General features: G+C 41.8%; 1 protein-coding gene across 3 annotated transcripts in view; it reads right to left on the minus strand.

The window, feature by feature from the left end:
• The window catches only part of LOC133976175 (transcription factor COE3-like), a 27,141-nt gene extending 13,895 nt beyond the window's left edge, over positions 1-13,246 (minus strand). For all 3 annotated transcript variants that reach the window (XM_062414311.1, XM_062414310.1, XM_062414309.1), the window contains exons 1-8: positions 13,125-13,246; positions 10,366-10,522; positions 9,981-10,044; positions 9,850-9,905; positions 7,185-7,258; positions 6,272-6,340; positions 464-545; position 1 (exon numbers count right to left, since the gene is read on the minus strand). The exon at position 1 is cut by the window's left edge and continues 117 nt beyond it. In XM_062414311.1, coding sequence (XP_062270295.1) covers position 1; positions 464-545; positions 6,272-6,340; positions 7,185-7,258; positions 9,850-9,905; positions 9,981-10,044; positions 10,366-10,522; positions 13,125-13,246 — 625 coding nt within the window. The remainder of the gene's footprint in view (positions 2-463; positions 546-6,271; positions 6,341-7,184; positions 7,259-9,849; positions 9,906-9,980; positions 10,045-10,365; positions 10,523-13,124) is intronic.
• Positions 13,247-18,417: the final 5,171 nt, after the last annotated feature.

The raw sequence follows: 18,417 nt of genomic DNA on the forward strand, positions 1-18,417 counted from the left end.
CCTGGGGACAGAGGAATGATCTCAGAGCTTCAACGGGACTAACCTCATCTCCATGTGGATTCTGTAAATAATTATTTACTTTTCATTTGAAACTATAAAGTGCCCCGGCCCCCCCTGTCTGTGATGTCACAGTCTCTCTCAGACTCTGACATCCAATCAGCTGTGGTCATTCATCACTCCCGGCTGGTTGCCATGGCGAGGTTGTTGTCGTTGATCCATGGCGATGGAGCAGAAGGTCACACAGAGGGCGGGTCCTTTCTGTCGCCACGGTGACTAACAAGAACATCCTTCACCCTGCTGTCGCCACGTCAACCGGCTTCACCTGTCTCTCTCTCTCGCTCGCCCCGTCTCCCTCCTCCCACTGACTGGACTGAACATCCTGTCAGCTCGCCCTGCGCAGGGGAGAGGAAGGGTGTGTGTGTGTGTGTGTGTGCGTGTGTGTGTGTGTGTGTGTGTGTGGTACCTGAAACCTCCTCATGTCTCGTGGGTTCCCAGCGTTCTTCAGACAGTTCTGGTTACACTTGAGGAAGAACTTCAAGAAGAACCTGCATCAGAACACACACACACACACACACACACACACACACACACACAATCAGAAGGTTTTCATCAGATTAGAGTTTGTTCTCCCGCGATGAGGGAACATGTTTCTATACAATGGTTTCACTTTCTGAGGGTATTGATTACACAGCATTCCCACACACATGCACACACATACTCTGAACACATGTTCTGTGTTTGATCAAATGTTTACTGTTGGTTTTACCTTTGTTGTTTATATTATTTTTATCTCTTTCAGCAGCAGAATGTAACACATCTTGGTTAAAGGGATAGTTCACCCAAAAATGAAAATCCCCTCATTATTAAATTACAAATCCAAAGAGACTTCAAATTTGTGCATTTAACATCGATGAGGAGCCATTTCAGGGGTTCAGTATCTTGCCCAAGGACACTTCGGCATGCAGATGGGGAAGACTGGAATCGAACTGCCGACCTTCTGGTTGGAGGACGAGCACTGAAGTACAGTGAAGGGTTTGAATCCACAAAACAATGTGTGTGTGCGCGAACATCCGAGGAGGATATCAGAGACATTTAGATGCTATTAAATGAAACTAGTAGATAATGGGTGAATTTTCCTTCTTCAGTGAACTATTCCTTTAAAGCCTCTTGTCAGTGTGTAACCCAGGGGCCTGTTCTTGAAAATGAGTTTAACATATCAAGGATATCTGTCAGTTATCCAGCTGAACTTGACCTAACAATCTCAACCAGGTTAAGTGGTCACATGCAGAGGTGTCAAAAGTATTCCCATTCATTACTCAAGTAGAAGTATAGATACCAGGGTTTAAAAATACTTCTGTAGAAGTTGAAGTATCAACTCAAGATTTTTTGTTAAGTAAAAGTGTAAAAGTACTGGTTTCAAAACTACTTAAAGTATAAAAGTAAAATTAATGTAAGGGGAATTTTTTAATGCAAATACATTATCAGAATCAAAATTCTTTTTATTGCCATGTATATTTGCACATATAGGAAATTGCCTTGGTGTGGTTGGTGCACTTTACAAACAACAAATTAAAAACAACAATAGCGAACAATATAACAATACAAAAAAACAACAATATATACAGTTAAAGAGTTACGTGCGGTTTTAAGGTGCAGAGATTGGTGATAGTGCCAGTAATATAAAGTTATAAATGATGTGCAAGGGTGGATGGGGGGGGGGGGGGTCAGCAGAGTCAGTGTGATGCGGAGTCAGTGTGATTAAAGTACCATATGTGTACTACTGAGCATTAACATGCGTTGCCAACATGACAACTAGTTGCCAATAAGTATTGTAATAGTGCAAAAAGTCAAACTTCAGTGGAATGTTATCAATAACCTTTATTGGAAGAGACCTTGAGACCTTTGGACTAAATCCTGTATGAACAACAACACTACTGATCGACTCTGTTCAGTCACAACAGCAGCAGGTTCTCAGAGTTATTCGAGTCTATGCTCTACCTGGTCTGAAGATGAGCCCTGCAACACTCAACAGTCTTTCACAGGCTGCTGAGGCCCCGCCCTTTGTAACACCGCCGTCGCTACTACCGATTGGTTGGTTTAGTGAGGTCCTCGGATCGGCCCCGCCCGAGTTGGTAACGGCCCTGGCGGAGCGCCGAGAAGACGATCAGACTTGACTATCTAGAGGAAGTAAAAGTCGTAACAAGGTTTCCGTAGGAGAACCTGCAGGAGGATCATGACCGGTAGGGAGAGCGGGGTAATGTGAGACACCCCCTGTATCTAGGCAACGGAACACATTTGTGGTCATTTGATGAGGTCGTCTTCGACAAAAAACATTACTCCGCCTAGTGGTCTGGCGGGGAGCTGCTTTGTAAGAGGCGCAGCGGCAGCACTTGGGGAAGCATGAATGAAAACGAGTCCTGCGACACAGCTGCGTGAAAAGCCGCCGACCTGAAGTCGTTCATCATAAGTTAACATGGTGATTTAATCTGATAACAGGTGAACAAGCTTCGTACACTTTACCTTCAGACACAAACTATTATTCACACCTTCATCTTCCCTTCACTGCTTCTTCATCCCTCCTTCACTCCACCGTTACTCCTTGTTTCCTTCACTCCTCACTCATCTCTACATTTTTTTCTCCCCCCCCTCAGTGATCGAGGTTGTAAATCTACACGCAGGACAGATTAGGCTTTCAATTTGTTATGTGATAAGTAGGGAAGAACACACACACACACAAACACACACACACACACACACTATTACTCCCTTATATTTATGAGCAGGAAATTAGGACGCACTGCAAATTTATCTCCTCTGGAAAAAAAGGTCACACACACAGACACAGACACACACTCTCTCTCTCACACACACACGCTGAGACACACCGTGCTGGAGTTAATCTGCTCTATGAGGTAGAAAATGTAGTCATAGTGTGAGGAGGAATTATACTGAAGGTAATGTAATGTCACAGTGTGTGTGTGTGTGTGTATGTGTGTGTGTATGTGTGTGTGTGTATGTGTATGTGTGTGTGTGTGTGTGTGTGTGTGTGTGTGTGTGTGTGTGTGTGTGTGTGAGAGAGATTTACGTGCTGGTAGCAGCTCAGTCTGTTAATCTGATTCGAGTCATTTCCACTGTTCAGGTTCATCTTTACTTTACAGCATCTGCTCTTCATCTTCACTCTGATTGGTTCTCCTGAGTCTGGCTCGTCTGTCATGTTTCGTGTCAATGACATTATTTATATGAATAATGTTTTTTTTTATGTCTTAAGACTTCGATACATTGAAAGAGGAAAATGATTGTTTCAGTCTGAATCAACGAGTCACTGACTGTCAATCACCATCAGGAAGTTAATTGATTAACTAGCTGATTGAGCTGTCAGTCACTTTATCAAAAATAAATACTTTTAATTTGATCTTAACAAACAAAATCACACACACACCGTAACACATACACACACACTTACACACACAAACACACCGTAACACATACACACACCGTAACCCATAAACACACACACACATTCACACACAAACACATTGTTAAACACACACACTCGCTGTAACACATACACACAGACACACAGAATATCACATTCACTGTCACACACATACAAGCCTGCTCCTGGTGTAGAGGAGGAGGTGATCAGGGGAGATAATTAAATGAGATAATGAAGAGTCCATCATCTCTCTGTTCACAGAAAATGAAAAGAGACAATTCATGAGAGTGAAGAAGAGGATGGAGAGGAGGAAGAGGAGGAAGAGGAGGAAGAGGAGGTGTGGAGGGGGAATAACAGTAACCCTAACCCTCTAAACGTGAGTTCCTCCGCTTCTGAACATTGTCCCCACTGGAAACAACAAGCTCCATCAACTGCTCCACAAGAGGAGCACAAACCAGGACTCAAACCAACAACCTTCTGACCCCGAACATTACTTAACAAAAACAAAAACTACAAAGACAATAATAACTTTAAAGACGGGTCAAAGTTGATTGATAGAAACGAGGAGAAGCTGAAGTTAACGTCAATGACATCATCAGAGGACGTGGAACTGCTGCTGGTTGACTGACAGGTGACGTTGTTGCCATGAAAACTCATTTGGTTTTCTTTGAGCTGAACAGAACGTTAACAGAAACTCATAACCCTAACCCTAACCCTAACCCTAACCCTAACCCTAACCCTAACCCTAACCCTAACCCTGACCCTAACCCACCTTAAGTAGAACAATAGGCACTGCTGTTGGTTGTGTATCTGAAGTAACGTGAAGCTAAAACACCAACAGAGATAACAACACTGTGCTGATTGAAATTGTTAATCAATGGAGATGAGTCGCTACCGGAAACGCTTACTGACAATCAATACTGAAACACACACACAAACACACAAACACACACACACCTGCTAAATACCAGTTAGAGGACGAGCGATTCACTGCATCTCTCCTTTTCTTTTTCTTCTCCGTGTGTAGAAGTGGAAACTTATTTTTTCTGTGGACGATGGTTTTGCTAAGAATCTTCGGCATCTTATTTAAATATTGCGTTGTGTATCAGATGACGTGTTAAGGGTCAAACTCTGACTTCATTTTCCAGGAAGAAAAACATTCTCATAAATTCATACATTTAACATTTAGCCGGCCGGGGGCCCCTGGGGGCCCCAAACATTATTCTGCTGTCAGTCACCCTGAAACACGGCCAGTAATGAGATTCTCTCCAAAACCCACCTTCAGCATGAGAGTCAAATCACACCTCCGCCCGCCACCTGACTGACAGCACGTCGTCTACCCATAATCCAACGCTGCAGACACCAGAGACGCTGCAGAACCCCCCCCCCCCCCCCCACATAAAAAAAGATTCTCACATCTGTATTCAGCACGACAGTGGGAAAAGATGAGAGCTTGATTTTCTCGAGGAACGTCACAGTTTCACAGACTTTTCAAAGTGTCACTGATCAGCTGAAACAACGTGTTTGATTTTAATGTGGGCAAGAACAGGAAGTTCCGGACGTCAGTGAAGGAACTTGACAACGTTAAAGATGGTGGTCCAGTGTTTGAAGACAGGAAGTGTTTGGTCCAATGATCAACCTCGAGCTGTGACCTGAACATCTCGTCTCCTTGAATAACTAATACAAATAAAACCTAATTCACAGAGAACTCAAGCTTTATGTGGACATTTCTATGGAGACGTGAGGCTGCTGTCTGACCCGGACACGTTTCCTGTTCAGTGGACGCCGACAAAAACACAGGAGACCTTCCCATCATGCATTTCACCGAGGCAGGGGAAGAAAAAAGAGCAGCGGTAATATGACCACTTCTCTTTTCAAAGAGCTGCCGGAGTCACAGCCATCCACTTATACCTCCACACCTCCATCACCCCATCCAACCACCCCCACTACCACAGAGAAGAGAGAGAGAGAGAGAGAGAGAGAGAGAGAGAGAGAGAGAGAGACAAGGGGGGAAGAATGAGATTAATACTCAGGGGGAGGATGAAAGTAGAGGAGGAGGAGGGGTGAAGAAAGGAGGAGGGGAAAGAGTATGATTCCTCATGGGAGAGAAGAGGGGAGCGGGGAGGGAGGAGGAGAGGGTTGAGGAGAGGGGAAGCAGAGGGGGGATTTCCTCCCACTCAGACCAAATCATCTTCTAACTAACTAGCTAACTAGCTAACTAGCTAACTAACTACATAACCGCACACACACACACCTGAACGGATGGGACGTGGACCAATGTAAAAAAATCGAAATAGACGTTAAATAAATGTTTGTCAAAGATGGTTTCTGTCATTTTACAAAGTCAATAACTTTGGATTAAATTAGTTATTTGACGATAGAAAAACAGACACTCATGATGATTGACAGCTGAGACTGACTCAGGATTGGTCAAATGTCTGTATAGGCGGAGCCTCGATAGCATGGCTCCACCCCTCGATCATGACTGCTCAGACTGACTGAAACGGATTTGTCTTGTTTGTGTGTAAACGATATATTCATTCTCCTCTACACCTGAACTGAAGAACGACTCACACACACACAAGATGCTGCCGCACAACGTCTGACTGAACAATCGCAAATGATGATTGATCATGTGTGTGACGCTTTGTATGTGGACAGTTATCACAACACTGAATTATAAACAGACAGATTTATACAGCAGCTTTGAACTGTGATAACACAGCTGTATAAATCACAGCCCAGGCAGAAGAAAAATATGCTCCTCTAAAAGTAAAGTGTGGGAGAGAGAGGTGATCAACATGCATTGCAGGAGTGTGTGTGTGTGTGTGTTACCTGTCGATGATGACAGGGTCTGACGGGGTTTCATTTCTGTTTCCACAGCTCTTCTTATCACAGCAGCGACTGAAACAAACATATATACATCCAAGGTATTGTTATGGTTTTATAATAGTTATAATAAAACAGTTTTTTTCTCCTAAATTAAACAGCTTCAGTTTTACAGTATTAAACCATAGATGTGTCCTGTCAGGTCAAAGGTCACAGGCGTCAAACATGTTTCCTGTTCAGGTCTCTAACTCTAGCACTCGTATATTTCTTACATTATTATATTATTCAAACATTTCAGTTGTTTGTATTTTTCTCTTTTGAATGAAATCAGTTTTATTGTTATTTCTGTGAGTAACTAATATTAAATATTTTTTCTGTATGAACTGAAAATATCTTTTCTCAGAACGAGTCATTTAAAACAGGAAACTTTATTCAAACTGTCAGAGCCCAGAGAACTGTTCTGTCTGTGCTTATCCTCTGTTTTCAATGAAAAAACCTAGAGTGTAAGTAGAATCCTACCGGTTCTCCTTTCCTAACTCCTTTCCTAATACCTTTCCTAACTCTAAGCTTCTCCTTCACATCTTTCCTGGAGCCTGATAAAAGCCCTTTAAGACTAAATTCTTTTGTGCGATGACTTTTCAATCAGCAAATTAGTGTCACAGGGGAAGTGTGAGTTCAGAGATTGGACCATTTAAATGATTATTGTTAGAAACAAGATGACTGAAGAAAAGAAAAATATAAAACTAAAAACAATATAGATTAGCACTGATAGTGTGTTGGTTTCCGTTCTGTTATTTCTTGTGTGTATGGTTTAGTGTTTCTCGTGTGGTGATTAATACAGAAGGAAAAAGTGTTTCTCTCCAAAGATGATGTGATGGATTTCATCTCCTGACAGGTGTTGTGTTCAGGTGTTTCTCACCTGCACATGATCTCATGTGTGAGCAGAACTCTGCACATCTCTGGGTTCTTGTCCTGACCTTCATAGATGATCGCCTGAAACACACAGGAAGTAGATGCCAAAGAAGCAGGTGTGAAACAGGAAGCAGGGGTGAGTTTGCAAAGTCCAACTATTCTCCTTTCCTGACCACTATTCCTTGAACACGATGGAAAAACGTCACAAAGGCCAAGGAAAGATGGGAAGGAATTAGGAAAGGAGTTAGGAAAGGAGTTAGGAAAGGAGAGCCCGTTGCAAAGACAATCAGATCACAGTGTGTTTTTTAAACCCACTTTATTTATAATAGAAGTTACAATTCACAGTTCTCTTTGTTCTGACTGTAAAAATAAAGTTTCCCATTTAAAACAGAATGACTTTTATTTTAAAGAGCAAACTTTAATCTTCACTTATAAAAAATAAATAACAACTAAATAGATTTAATTGAAAATAAAAAATAAATTTACCAGATGTAAAATGTTAAAATCATATAATAATGTGAGAAATATACGAGGAGAAAACTTTATATAAGTGGAGAGTTTTATATTTGTCCATTCTACAATTTGGGGATTAAAATGACTTCTATAATTTTATATAGTCCTGATAATTATATCTATATTTATATATATATACATACAGTGTATGTATATATATATATATCTCAATATATATACTGCGCATAAAAATGAAGGGAAAACTTAAATCACAGACCTTGATGAATGATTCAAGTTGAAAATCTTTACAGCTGAACATTGCATAATTAGTTAATAACAAAATAACGTAACAACGACCAATGGAAACTAAAACCATCAACCACTGAGGACTGGATTCAAACCCAAACTGAACATCCCACATCCCAGTATCAAGCTGAAACCACCTCCCAGACCTGGATCATCACCTCCCAGACCTGGATCATAACCTCCCAGACCTGGATCATCACCTCCCAGACCTGGATCATAACCTCCCAGACCTGGATCATAACCTCCCAGACTGTGGACGGACTTGGTGGCATCTGATGCACCAACACATGACTTCCAATGGTTGCTCAACAAGATTTAGGTCAGAGGAACACAAGGGTCAGTCAATGGCATCACTGCACCAGAAGGAACCCATGGTCCACTGCACCAAGAGGAACTCAAGGGCCACAGCACCAGGAGGAACCAAGGGGCCCCTGCACCAGAAGGAACCAAGGGGCCCCTGCACCAGGAGGAACCCAGGGGCCCCTGGGTTAGGGTTAGGGTTAGGGTTAGGGTTAGGGTTAGGGTTAGAAGGCCACTGCACCAGGAGGAACCCAGGGACCACTGCACCAGGAGGAACCCAGGGTCCACTGCACCAAGAGGATCCCACGGGCCACTGCACCAGGAGGAACCAAGGGGCCCCTGCACCAGAAGGAACCAAGGGGCCCCTGCTCCAGGACGAACCCGGGGGCCCCTGAACCAGGAGGAACCCAGGGGCTCCTGCACCAGGAGGAACCCAGGGGCCACTGCACCAGAAGGAACCCAGGGACCACTGCACCAGGAGGAACCCAGGGGCCCCTGCACCAGGAGGAACCAAGGGGCCCCTGTACCAGGAGGAACCCAGGGGCTCCTGCACCAGGATGAACCCAGGGGCCACTGCACCAGGAGGAACCAAGGGGCCCCTGCACCAGAAGGAACCAAGGGGCCCCTGCACCAGGACGAACCAAGGGGCCCCTGAACCAGGAGGAACCCAGGGGCTCCTGCACCAGGAGGAACCCAGGGGCCACTGCACCAGAAGGAACCCAGGGACCACTGCACCAGGAGGAACCCAGGGGCCCCTGCACCAGGAGGAACCAAGGGGCCCCTGCACCAGGAGGAACCCAGGGGCTCCTGCACCAGAAGGAACCAAGGGGCCCCTGCACCAGGAGGAACCCAGGGGCCCCTGGGTTAGGGTTAGGGTTAGGGTTAGGGTTAGAAGGCCACTGCACCAGGAGGAACCCAGGGTCCACTGCACCAAGAGGAACCCACGGGCCACTGCACCAGGAGGAACCAAGGGGCCCCTGCACCAGGAGGAACCTAGGGGCCCCTGCACCACCGTCTGACAGTCGCTCTGAGGATTTCATCCTGGTACCTAACAGCAGTCAGGGAACCGTGGCTGGGACATGAAGGTCTCTGGGAGCCTCTCAGGTTCTGCTTCCTCAGACCTTCACTGATCCACCAAACTGGTCATAGATGAAGCTACAGCAGCTTCTCGTTCACCACGCGTCTCCCGACTCGTTCACACGTGTCACATGTGCTCGGGGTGAACCAGCTCTCATCTTTAAGGAGAACGAGGCTCCAGTGGTGGACCTGCTGGTTCTAATGTCAGCCTCATGCTGGTGCTGACCATGCCTAACTGATCTGCTGCAGAAGACCTGCTCCTGCCACGACAACAGTCTGGATCGTGTTCTTCGACTTCTCAGCGCCTTCAACAACATCCGGCCAAAACTGCTGAAGGCTAAACACAAGGCCATGCAGGAGGTTATATACACTCATGTTTTAACATTTATGATCACATGACAAACAAAAGTGTCAGTTTCTCTTATTTATAAAATTCTCTCTCTCTTCCTGCTGGAGGATCATCCATTGAGTGATTCTTACTCCATCATCCATCTTGAGCCGAACATCGATCATATGATCAATAATCTGTATCTCACCTGTTTGGTCATGGAGTCGATGAGTCGGACGTAGAGGTCCTGTTCAGTCCTCACACCTGAACAGACACACACAGTGTGTTAGGGGGCAGTTTGTTAGTTGTGTGGTGCAGTGATAAGATTAGTGTACCCACCATTACTGTAGAGCAGCTGCAGTTTATAATGAATCCCGTTGTTTGTCTTCTCTCCCGTCGGCTCCTGAAAAACAATCCAATCAAACCTCTCTCTGGAAGGGTGCGTTTGTTTCGTACTCCTCCACTGTTCTTTCATTAATGAGCTCTGGGTATGTTTGTTTTCTATCTCAGGCAGAAATGAGATTCCTTCATCTTCCTGATTCATGGGTGAAGATTAAGGAGAACACCAAAAATCTTAGCCTGGGCTTCATCTACATGGGTCACTCATTTTCTAGAGTGTACAACCTGCAGGTGTTTTTCATTTCAATCTCAGTTTGGTGGACGGTGACCGAGGGGTGTGTTTGGTTTGTGTCCCGGCTCCTTCCTCCCTCTCCACTTCTCTCACCTTCTCTTTTTCCACGAAGTCGACGTAGGCGGTGCGTTCGATCTCGACCGGCTGACCCTGGCGGTCGTACAGCGCCAGAACAAAGTGGAAGAAGTTCGACTTCCTGAGGTTCGATGGAGGCTGCTTCTCAAAGTGAGCACGAGCTAACCCCACCCCGCTGAGAGAGAGAGGGAGGGAGAGAGAGAGAGAGAGAAGTTATGTTTAAGACTTCCTGTTTCCTACATCACTGAACATCATCAAATATTCACCTTTGACCTCTGTTCCCTCAACATCTTCATCAAGTGTTAATCTCAAATTTAAAATTAGAATATAGAGTCAAACTCTTCGTGTCTGATATCTGGATGAGGACGTATAAGTTTTCCTCGTTCACTGTCTCAACGTTAGAATTATTTTTTATAATAATTTTTATAATTTAATTAATTTGTTCAAACGATGTTAACATGATAATGTAATGTGACCTTGAGCATAAATCAAACACTCTTCAACAATGCAGGTTAAACTAATGTCATTGAATACACTGTTGACCAATCAGAGCGTCAGTAATAATAATCAGCTGTGAATCTTCTGCCCGGGTGGAGTTAAGCTATGGGTGTGTTTGGTTTAGTTTTTTCTGATCATTTAAACAGTCTGTGTTTCAAATGAACACATCATGAAAATGTGTTAAATCCAGCACCTTATGTTCGACATGAAAGCGTGTGATCATACGTGTGATCATACGTGTGATCATACGTGTGATCATACGTGTGATCAGGGATCTAAACGTGTCAGTTTGTACAGGAAGCTTTGACCTTTCAAAATAAAATCACTTTAATTCAGATGTGATAAATATTTAAGACACTTTGAAAATAAACATGGATGCTTCTTCAGACAAAACGAGTGAAATGGAAAAATAAATGAACTTAAAAATAAGCAGTAATATGATTTGATTCAGTTTTGAAAAAAAGAAGGTGTAATTTTAAACATTCAGAATATATTAAATATATATATATATTTTTATATTTGAATGAACAATTACAAAATAAAAATATATTATAAAACATATAATTATAAATAAAATATAAACATTTATGACATAAAATATAATATAACAAAGACACAGGAAATAAATTTGGAACGTTTGGATCCAGCCTGGGATCATGTCGTGGTTAAAAGAGAACCTCACACATTTGTATAAGGAGCCTGTGGTTCTGTCTTTAAATAACTTCGGACTTACTTTTTTCTTCCTATAAAATATGGTATAAATCATATATAACATAAGTTATAGTTAATATAGCATAAAAAATAAAATATAAATTATAAAATATAAGACAAAATTATTCCATATTTGGTCTCAATTTAACCTATATATATATATATATATATATATATATATACACATTTGTGTGTGTGTGTATACAAATATAATAGACATGAAACTTTATAAATGAATTTATGTTAAAACTTTAAAGGGTCTTTGTTTAAATGAAGTTTGAATTGAACAGATCGAAAGTTCACGTCACTTTTAATCTTAATATAGAAAGGATAAAACATATAATACAAATTATGTTCTATAAAGATTTTTCAATAACGGTAAATGTACTGTATATATAAAGATCTTTTCTAGACTTGCTGACATTAAAAGTGCTTATCTGTTTATTTCCATTCCAAACACAGCAATGCATGCAGATGGACTGGGATCAAACCGCCGACCTTCTGGTTTGAGGATGACCGCTATGCCCACTCAACCAAAGCCGAGCCATAAAACAACTTATAATATATAAGAATTAACTTCTTAAGGTTAACGTTTGACCCGAGAGTGAAAAATATCATATTGTTAACAAAATGTAATTACATATATCAAATATTGTATATAACAGATAACATTATAATATATATATATATGAAAAACATTATGATATGTATAAAATAAAATATGATATCATATATTATCTTGGATAAAATGACGATATATAATAAGATATGATATCATATATGTATCATATATATATTATCATGAATAACATCAATTAAATAAATGAGTTTAAATTTCATGTTTGACTTGACGTGAAAAGCGTAAATTAAAGTTTCATGTGAAGAATTAATTGAATAAAATCTGTTAGGGTTAGGGTTAACCCTCTATTAAAAAACACTTATGCATAAATTCATATGTGATTATTATGGAATGTGACACTGTTTCAGTAAAAAAATTATCGTTTCTGTTTAATTCATGACTGACTTTTTATTTTTCAGGAACATGAAGAATTTGAAACGGAAAATGTAAACAAATGTTTTTGTTTAAATGATTAAAGATTTTTTCAATATTTTTTATATTTTAAGTTTTGACTGAGTCTTACTTTGTTCTGAGTCCGTGTGACTCAAGCAACTTGCAATTATTATCCGATGAATCCACATTACAAACAAGTCAAATAAAACATTATTTTAAGTTTCAAATAGAAATATCAAAAATGTTTATAACTTATAATAAAACACATTTTTTTTTAACCTTCAGCCTCAGAAACAAAATAAAAGAAATTTATTCAAACACTTTTCTTTTTATCTGAATAATTTTTCCTTCAGCTAAAGAAAACATTAAAAATGAATAGAAAGTATTATTATTGCTATTATTATTGTGTTTTTTAAAGCTTTTTATTTCCAGATCAGGAAATTTTGCAAGCTGAACAAAGGTTCTTGAGTTCTGTTGAGAGACTTAGTGAATTTAAATCTACTTGTTCCACTGGGACTTCAGCTCCCAGAATCCCTCTGGGGTGCGGTGAGTTTACCTCTGAGCGGCCGTGTTGGCGTCCACCACGCCGGCCGAGTGCATCCAAGAGCGAACAGCTAGCGGCTCCTCCTTCATGCTGGCCGTGGCCCCGCGGGGCAGGTTGTCCTGGATCCCGAACATCTCCAGGGGCCCGGCGTTCCAACTGCTGCCGCGGGCGCACCAAGAAAAACAACAGGAAGAAAAACAAGAAAACAGAAAAGTCCAAAAGAAAAGCTTAGCTCTGCAGGATGGACGGAGACTTGAGCTTCTGTTCGGACGACGATTTCTTCACAATCTCAAAATCTCAAAGTCTGAAACCTGTCGGACGAGGAGGACGGAGGGAAAGGAGAAGAGGATTTGTTGAGGGAGAAGTGGAGCAGGAGTTCTGTTCTTCTCCAGAAGTTTTTTCAGATTTAATTAAACTTTTTAATCTAAAAATTGGTCAGTTTTTCTGTGTTTTATATAAACTCGTTTTTTGTCGACATGTTGAAAACGGCAGAAAAGACCAAAAGAGAGAAAGAAAGAAAGAAAGAAAGAAAGGAAGAAAGAAGGAAAGAAAGAAAGAAAGAAAGAAAGAAAGAAAGAAAGAAAGAAAGGTGGAGGAGGAGGACAAAAATAGAAAAGAGAAATAAAATCCTCAGAGGACAAGAAAACGAGGGGAAAACGTCGACGGGTCCGGACAGAGAATCGAGCTAAAGCTAAGTGTCTTTTTTCTTTTCCCCAAAGAGATGAGGAGGAAAACCAATGATGGAGGGATGAGGAGCGGAGGAGAAACTCTCAGCACTGTGGCCCCACAGGACTGGACGCCAAAACCCAAAAACCCCACGGGTCTTCCTCCAAGCCACTGACGACATCACAGCGGGGGCGGGGTCCGGCCAAATTAGGGGAGGAGGGGTGAGAGAGAGAGAGAGAGAGAGGGAGAGAGAGAGAGTGAGAGAGAGAGAGAGAGAGAGAGAGAGAGAGAGAGAGAGAGAGAGAGAGAGGATAAGGAGGAGGAGGGAGCTCGAACCAACCAACCAGAGAGAGACAGCCCTTGATCGCCCGGTGCAGTTGTGTCCTCTCTCTCCAGTAGAGAATCTGAGCTGGTCCTGGTTCCTGGTTTAATAAGGTGCATCTGAAGTGTTAGTGGGAAATCTCTAAGGGAGCAGTCTTGCAGGTCTGGCTCAGCTCAGGTTCCACTCTGGTTCAGGACTGGCTCAGATCTGGTTCAAATCTGGTTCAGGAGTGGCTCAGGTCTGGCTCAGCTCTGGTTCAGGTCTGGCTCAGAACTGGTTTAACACTGGTTCAGGTCTGGCTCAGCTCTGGTTCAGGTCTGGCTCAGCTCTGGTTCAGGTCTGGCTCAGAACTGGTTTAACTCTGGTTCAGGTCTGGCTCAGCTCTGGTTCAGGTCTGGCTCAGCTCTGGTTCAGGTCTAGCCAAACTCTGGTTCAACTTTGGTGCAGGACTGGCTCAGGTCTGGCTCAGCTCTGTTTCAGGTCTGGCTCAGCTCGGGTTCAACTCTGGTTCAGGACTGGCTCAGGTCTGGCTCAGCTCTGGTTCAGGTCTGGCTCAGCACTGGTTCAGGTCTGGCTCAGCACTGGTTCAAGTCTGGCTCAGCTCAGGTTCAACTCTGGTTCAGGACTGGCTCAGGTCTGGCTCAGCTCTGGTTCAGGTCTGGCTCAGCACTGGTTCAGGTCTGGCTCAGCTCTGGTTCAGGTCTGGCTCAGCTCTGGTTCAGGTCTGGCTCAGCACTGGTTCAGGTCTGTCTCAGCTCTGGTTCAGGTCTGGCTCAGCTCGGGTTCAACACGAGTTTTGACAGGAAAACAAAACCTTGATATGGAGATTAGATATGAGACGGAAGAAGAGAGAAAGAGAAAAGAAATCCAGCTGATTGAAAGAGAAATAAAACATTATGATGACGAGTTTAAGAAAAAGCAGGAAAATTCTGAAAAAAATATGAGGAGAAAGAAAAGAAGTAGAGAGAAATAAAGATTTGCATATTCGTCAAGACCTAAGAAAATAAAGAGAAAGACAAATGAGAAAATAAAAGATAAAAAGATATAAGGAGGAGGAGAAGGAGAGGAATAGGAGGAAGAGGAGCAAGAGGACTAAGAGGAGAAAAATACCAAAATTTGGTAAGTTCACAAATCTTTTTGTAAAATTTTTTACATTATTAAACAATTAAGGAACCGATCAGACTGAGATGAATCAAAACCCGATTATAACTATAACAATAAATATAATAATATTAATGATGATAATGAGGATAACAAGTGATAAACCGTGACCTTCATGTGAACATGTATTTATGATAAATCCCCTGTGTAAATATAAATTGTTGGATGCATATTCAAATTGAAATTATTTTACGTGTGATTTTTCATGATGTAACTTTTAATCTTTCACGTTTAGTCAGATTTTATTTCGCATGTTTTTTATTTCTTCATAACTCTGTTTCTCAGTTCACAGAATAAAATATTGTTAACTTAATGATAAACAATAATGATACATTTATTTACTAATCTATGATATATAATTTACAATATAACTAATATGAATCGTATAATAAAAATGTTTTGGAGAAAATCTTTTTATATTTTTCCTAATTCTTACATTTCATGATAAAAGCATTTCAAAACAGAAGTGATCATTTTTTGAGATTAAAGATACAAAATTATATAAAAACGAATTCTTGTGTATAAATGAAATCAGAGAATCATTAGAAACAGTAAAGACACAAATAGAGTTAATGTATCACTCTGTGTGTGTGTGTGTCTGTATGTTTGTGTGTGTGTTAGTGTGCGTGTGTAGGCCTTTTTCTTATTTATTGTGTGTTAAGTTTTTCCTTTGTCATTGTGTGTGTCGGCTGCTTGCTCAGTCCCACACACACAGAGACACACACACATTTGCATTTAAATAGCTCAACGGCAGAACACCAGGTTTCCCAGATGTCACGACAAAGTCAGATGGGCCAGCTGTCAAACACACACACACACACACACACACACACACACACACACTCACACACACACACACATAGAGTCAAAATGGTACTGTAGTTAAATGTGACTGAGTGAGTGTCAGCTGTGTGTGTGTTTGTCAGCAACACCATACCTTCATCCTGTTAGGTCACATTGTTTGTAATTTAAATTAAGTTTGATTAGGGTGTTTTATCTGCCCTTTGACCTTTAAAAATCTTGTCAAGTTCAAAACCGTCTGAATCAGCCAAAGTGAAAACAGTCAGATTTTAAATAATAATTAAAAATCTGAACTGATTCATCTTTCATCAGTTTACGACCAGTTCTTCTCTGAAATCAATGAAATCAGTTCTGGAACAAATTACACATGAGAACAAATTCAATTATTTCACACAATAATGACACATTTGAAAATGTGTACTTATATGTTCATATGTTTTAAAACATACTAAACTGTGAACGCAATTATGACATTCAGTAGCTGCCACTAGGTGTCGCACATAGCCGGTCATTAGGGTTTGATTCTAATGTTTGTATTGTTGAACTCGTTTTCAGATGAAAATAACGCAAAGAAACAAAGAGACAACTCTCAGCTGTGTGTGTGTGTGTGTGTATGTGTGTGTGTGTGTGTATGTGTTCATGTGTATGTGTGTGTGTGTGCGTGTGTGTGTGTGTGTGCATGTGTGTGTGTGTGTGTGTGTGTGTGTGTGAGAGTGTGTGCATGTGTGTGTTCGTGTTGCTAAGGGAATTCCCTCCATCCCAGCAGAGAGACGGTGGAGTGAAGAAAGAGCGACACCAAGAGGAAGCAGACTCAGAAATTATTATTTTATTTTTAAAACAACATTTATTTTTTAATAAATAAAGACAATATTATAACGACATGTTGTTAAAAGGAGTTACAGGAACAAAGAGTTTAAAAACACAACAATCAGCTTTGGTGAATCACCACAAAGACAGAAACTCTTCATCATTTTTCTCTAGAGTGTGAATCTAAAATCTGTCTCTTTACTAAAGAAACAAACATGGCCTCTGCTCTTCACCTGGATCTTCTCTCCCTGGTTTGTCCTGCTTCTGTAACTGGACAGTTTACAAAGTTCAACATCTGCAACTTTTTTGCATCATCTTTTTCTATCCTGCACAATATATGGTAAATGGTTTTGTATTTATAGAGCTTTTGTAGTCTTGATGACTCAAAGCTTTTTACAGTACAGTTTTACATTCACCCCTTCACACACACATTCATACAGTGCATCTATTGGCAGCACTTTGATGTTCTATTGGGGGGGGCGTTCAGGGTTCAGCACCTTGCCCAAGGACACTTCGGCATGCAGATGGTCAGACTGGGGATCAAACTGCCGACCTTCAGGTTGGAGGGCGACCACTCTACCCCTCAGCCACAGACGTATCATATCATTGCAGTTTAAAAACAAAGTTTCAAGGTTCTAAAAAGAGACTCAAGAGACCAGGTCTGCTGTTGTCCTGAACGTCCATCCGGGCTCCGTGGATCATGAAACTGCAGGCTCCAGTCTGTTCAAGTTCAAAAGAGTCCATGCTCTGAACAGTCCGTGGGAAACCTGAGGCAGTTCATGCATACGGATAAAATCACAGTTTATTAAAAACAAAGATGCATCTAAACCAAGACCTGCGACTCCCCTTGTAGCTGGTTTCCAGACCTCGTCATCCCTGTCAGTGTGTTGTTGTCTGAAAGCTGCTGTTCCGCTGCCCAGCAGAACAGCAGCCCCCAGGTTCTTTAGGCCTCCCTCTTCCAGTTTAGGGTTAGGGTTGGGGTTAGGGTTAGGCAGCTGAGGGAGACCGGCAGAACGTCTCAACTGCTAAGGCCTCACTTCTTGCCCAGTTTACTTTAATAGCTGGGATTTTTCTAAAGGTTTCAACAATGATTCCTAACCTGTTTACATCTTCCTGTTCTATGTCCTCCCTGCTTGGACCCAAGTGTACTGTCTGTTTGTCATGCTTCTCTCTCCAAACAACCTTTAACCTCTGCGTGTCCATCAGCTGCTTCAAGGCACGTTTTGAAGCAGCATGAGGTTCAATGAGATTTCTGTCCAGCTGATCGTTCTCTGTGCATACTCCTCCCAGGAGTATGAACTCTTCAGGCCCGCACTGATCTCATTTAATAACTGAACTCTGTCAGGTCCTGCTTTAGGAGCGAGTATATTTATAAAAACAATAGTAAGAAGCTCATATTTGGCTCTGACCACCATCAGTATGCCCCTCTGTACTTACTCCACTACATGAGATGTTGGCAGAAGGTTTCTAGAGAACAGAAATGTCACTCCTCCACTGGTTCTGCTTAAATGATGAAATACAACCTCCCCCTTCCTCCCCCTCCTCCCG

Source organism: Platichthys flesus, chromosome 20 (genome assembly GCF_949316205.1).
Source record: "Platichthys flesus chromosome 20, fPlaFle2.1, whole genome shotgun sequence".
NCBI classification, from domain to species: domain Eukaryota; kingdom Metazoa; phylum Chordata; class Actinopteri; order Pleuronectiformes; family Pleuronectidae; genus Platichthys; species Platichthys flesus.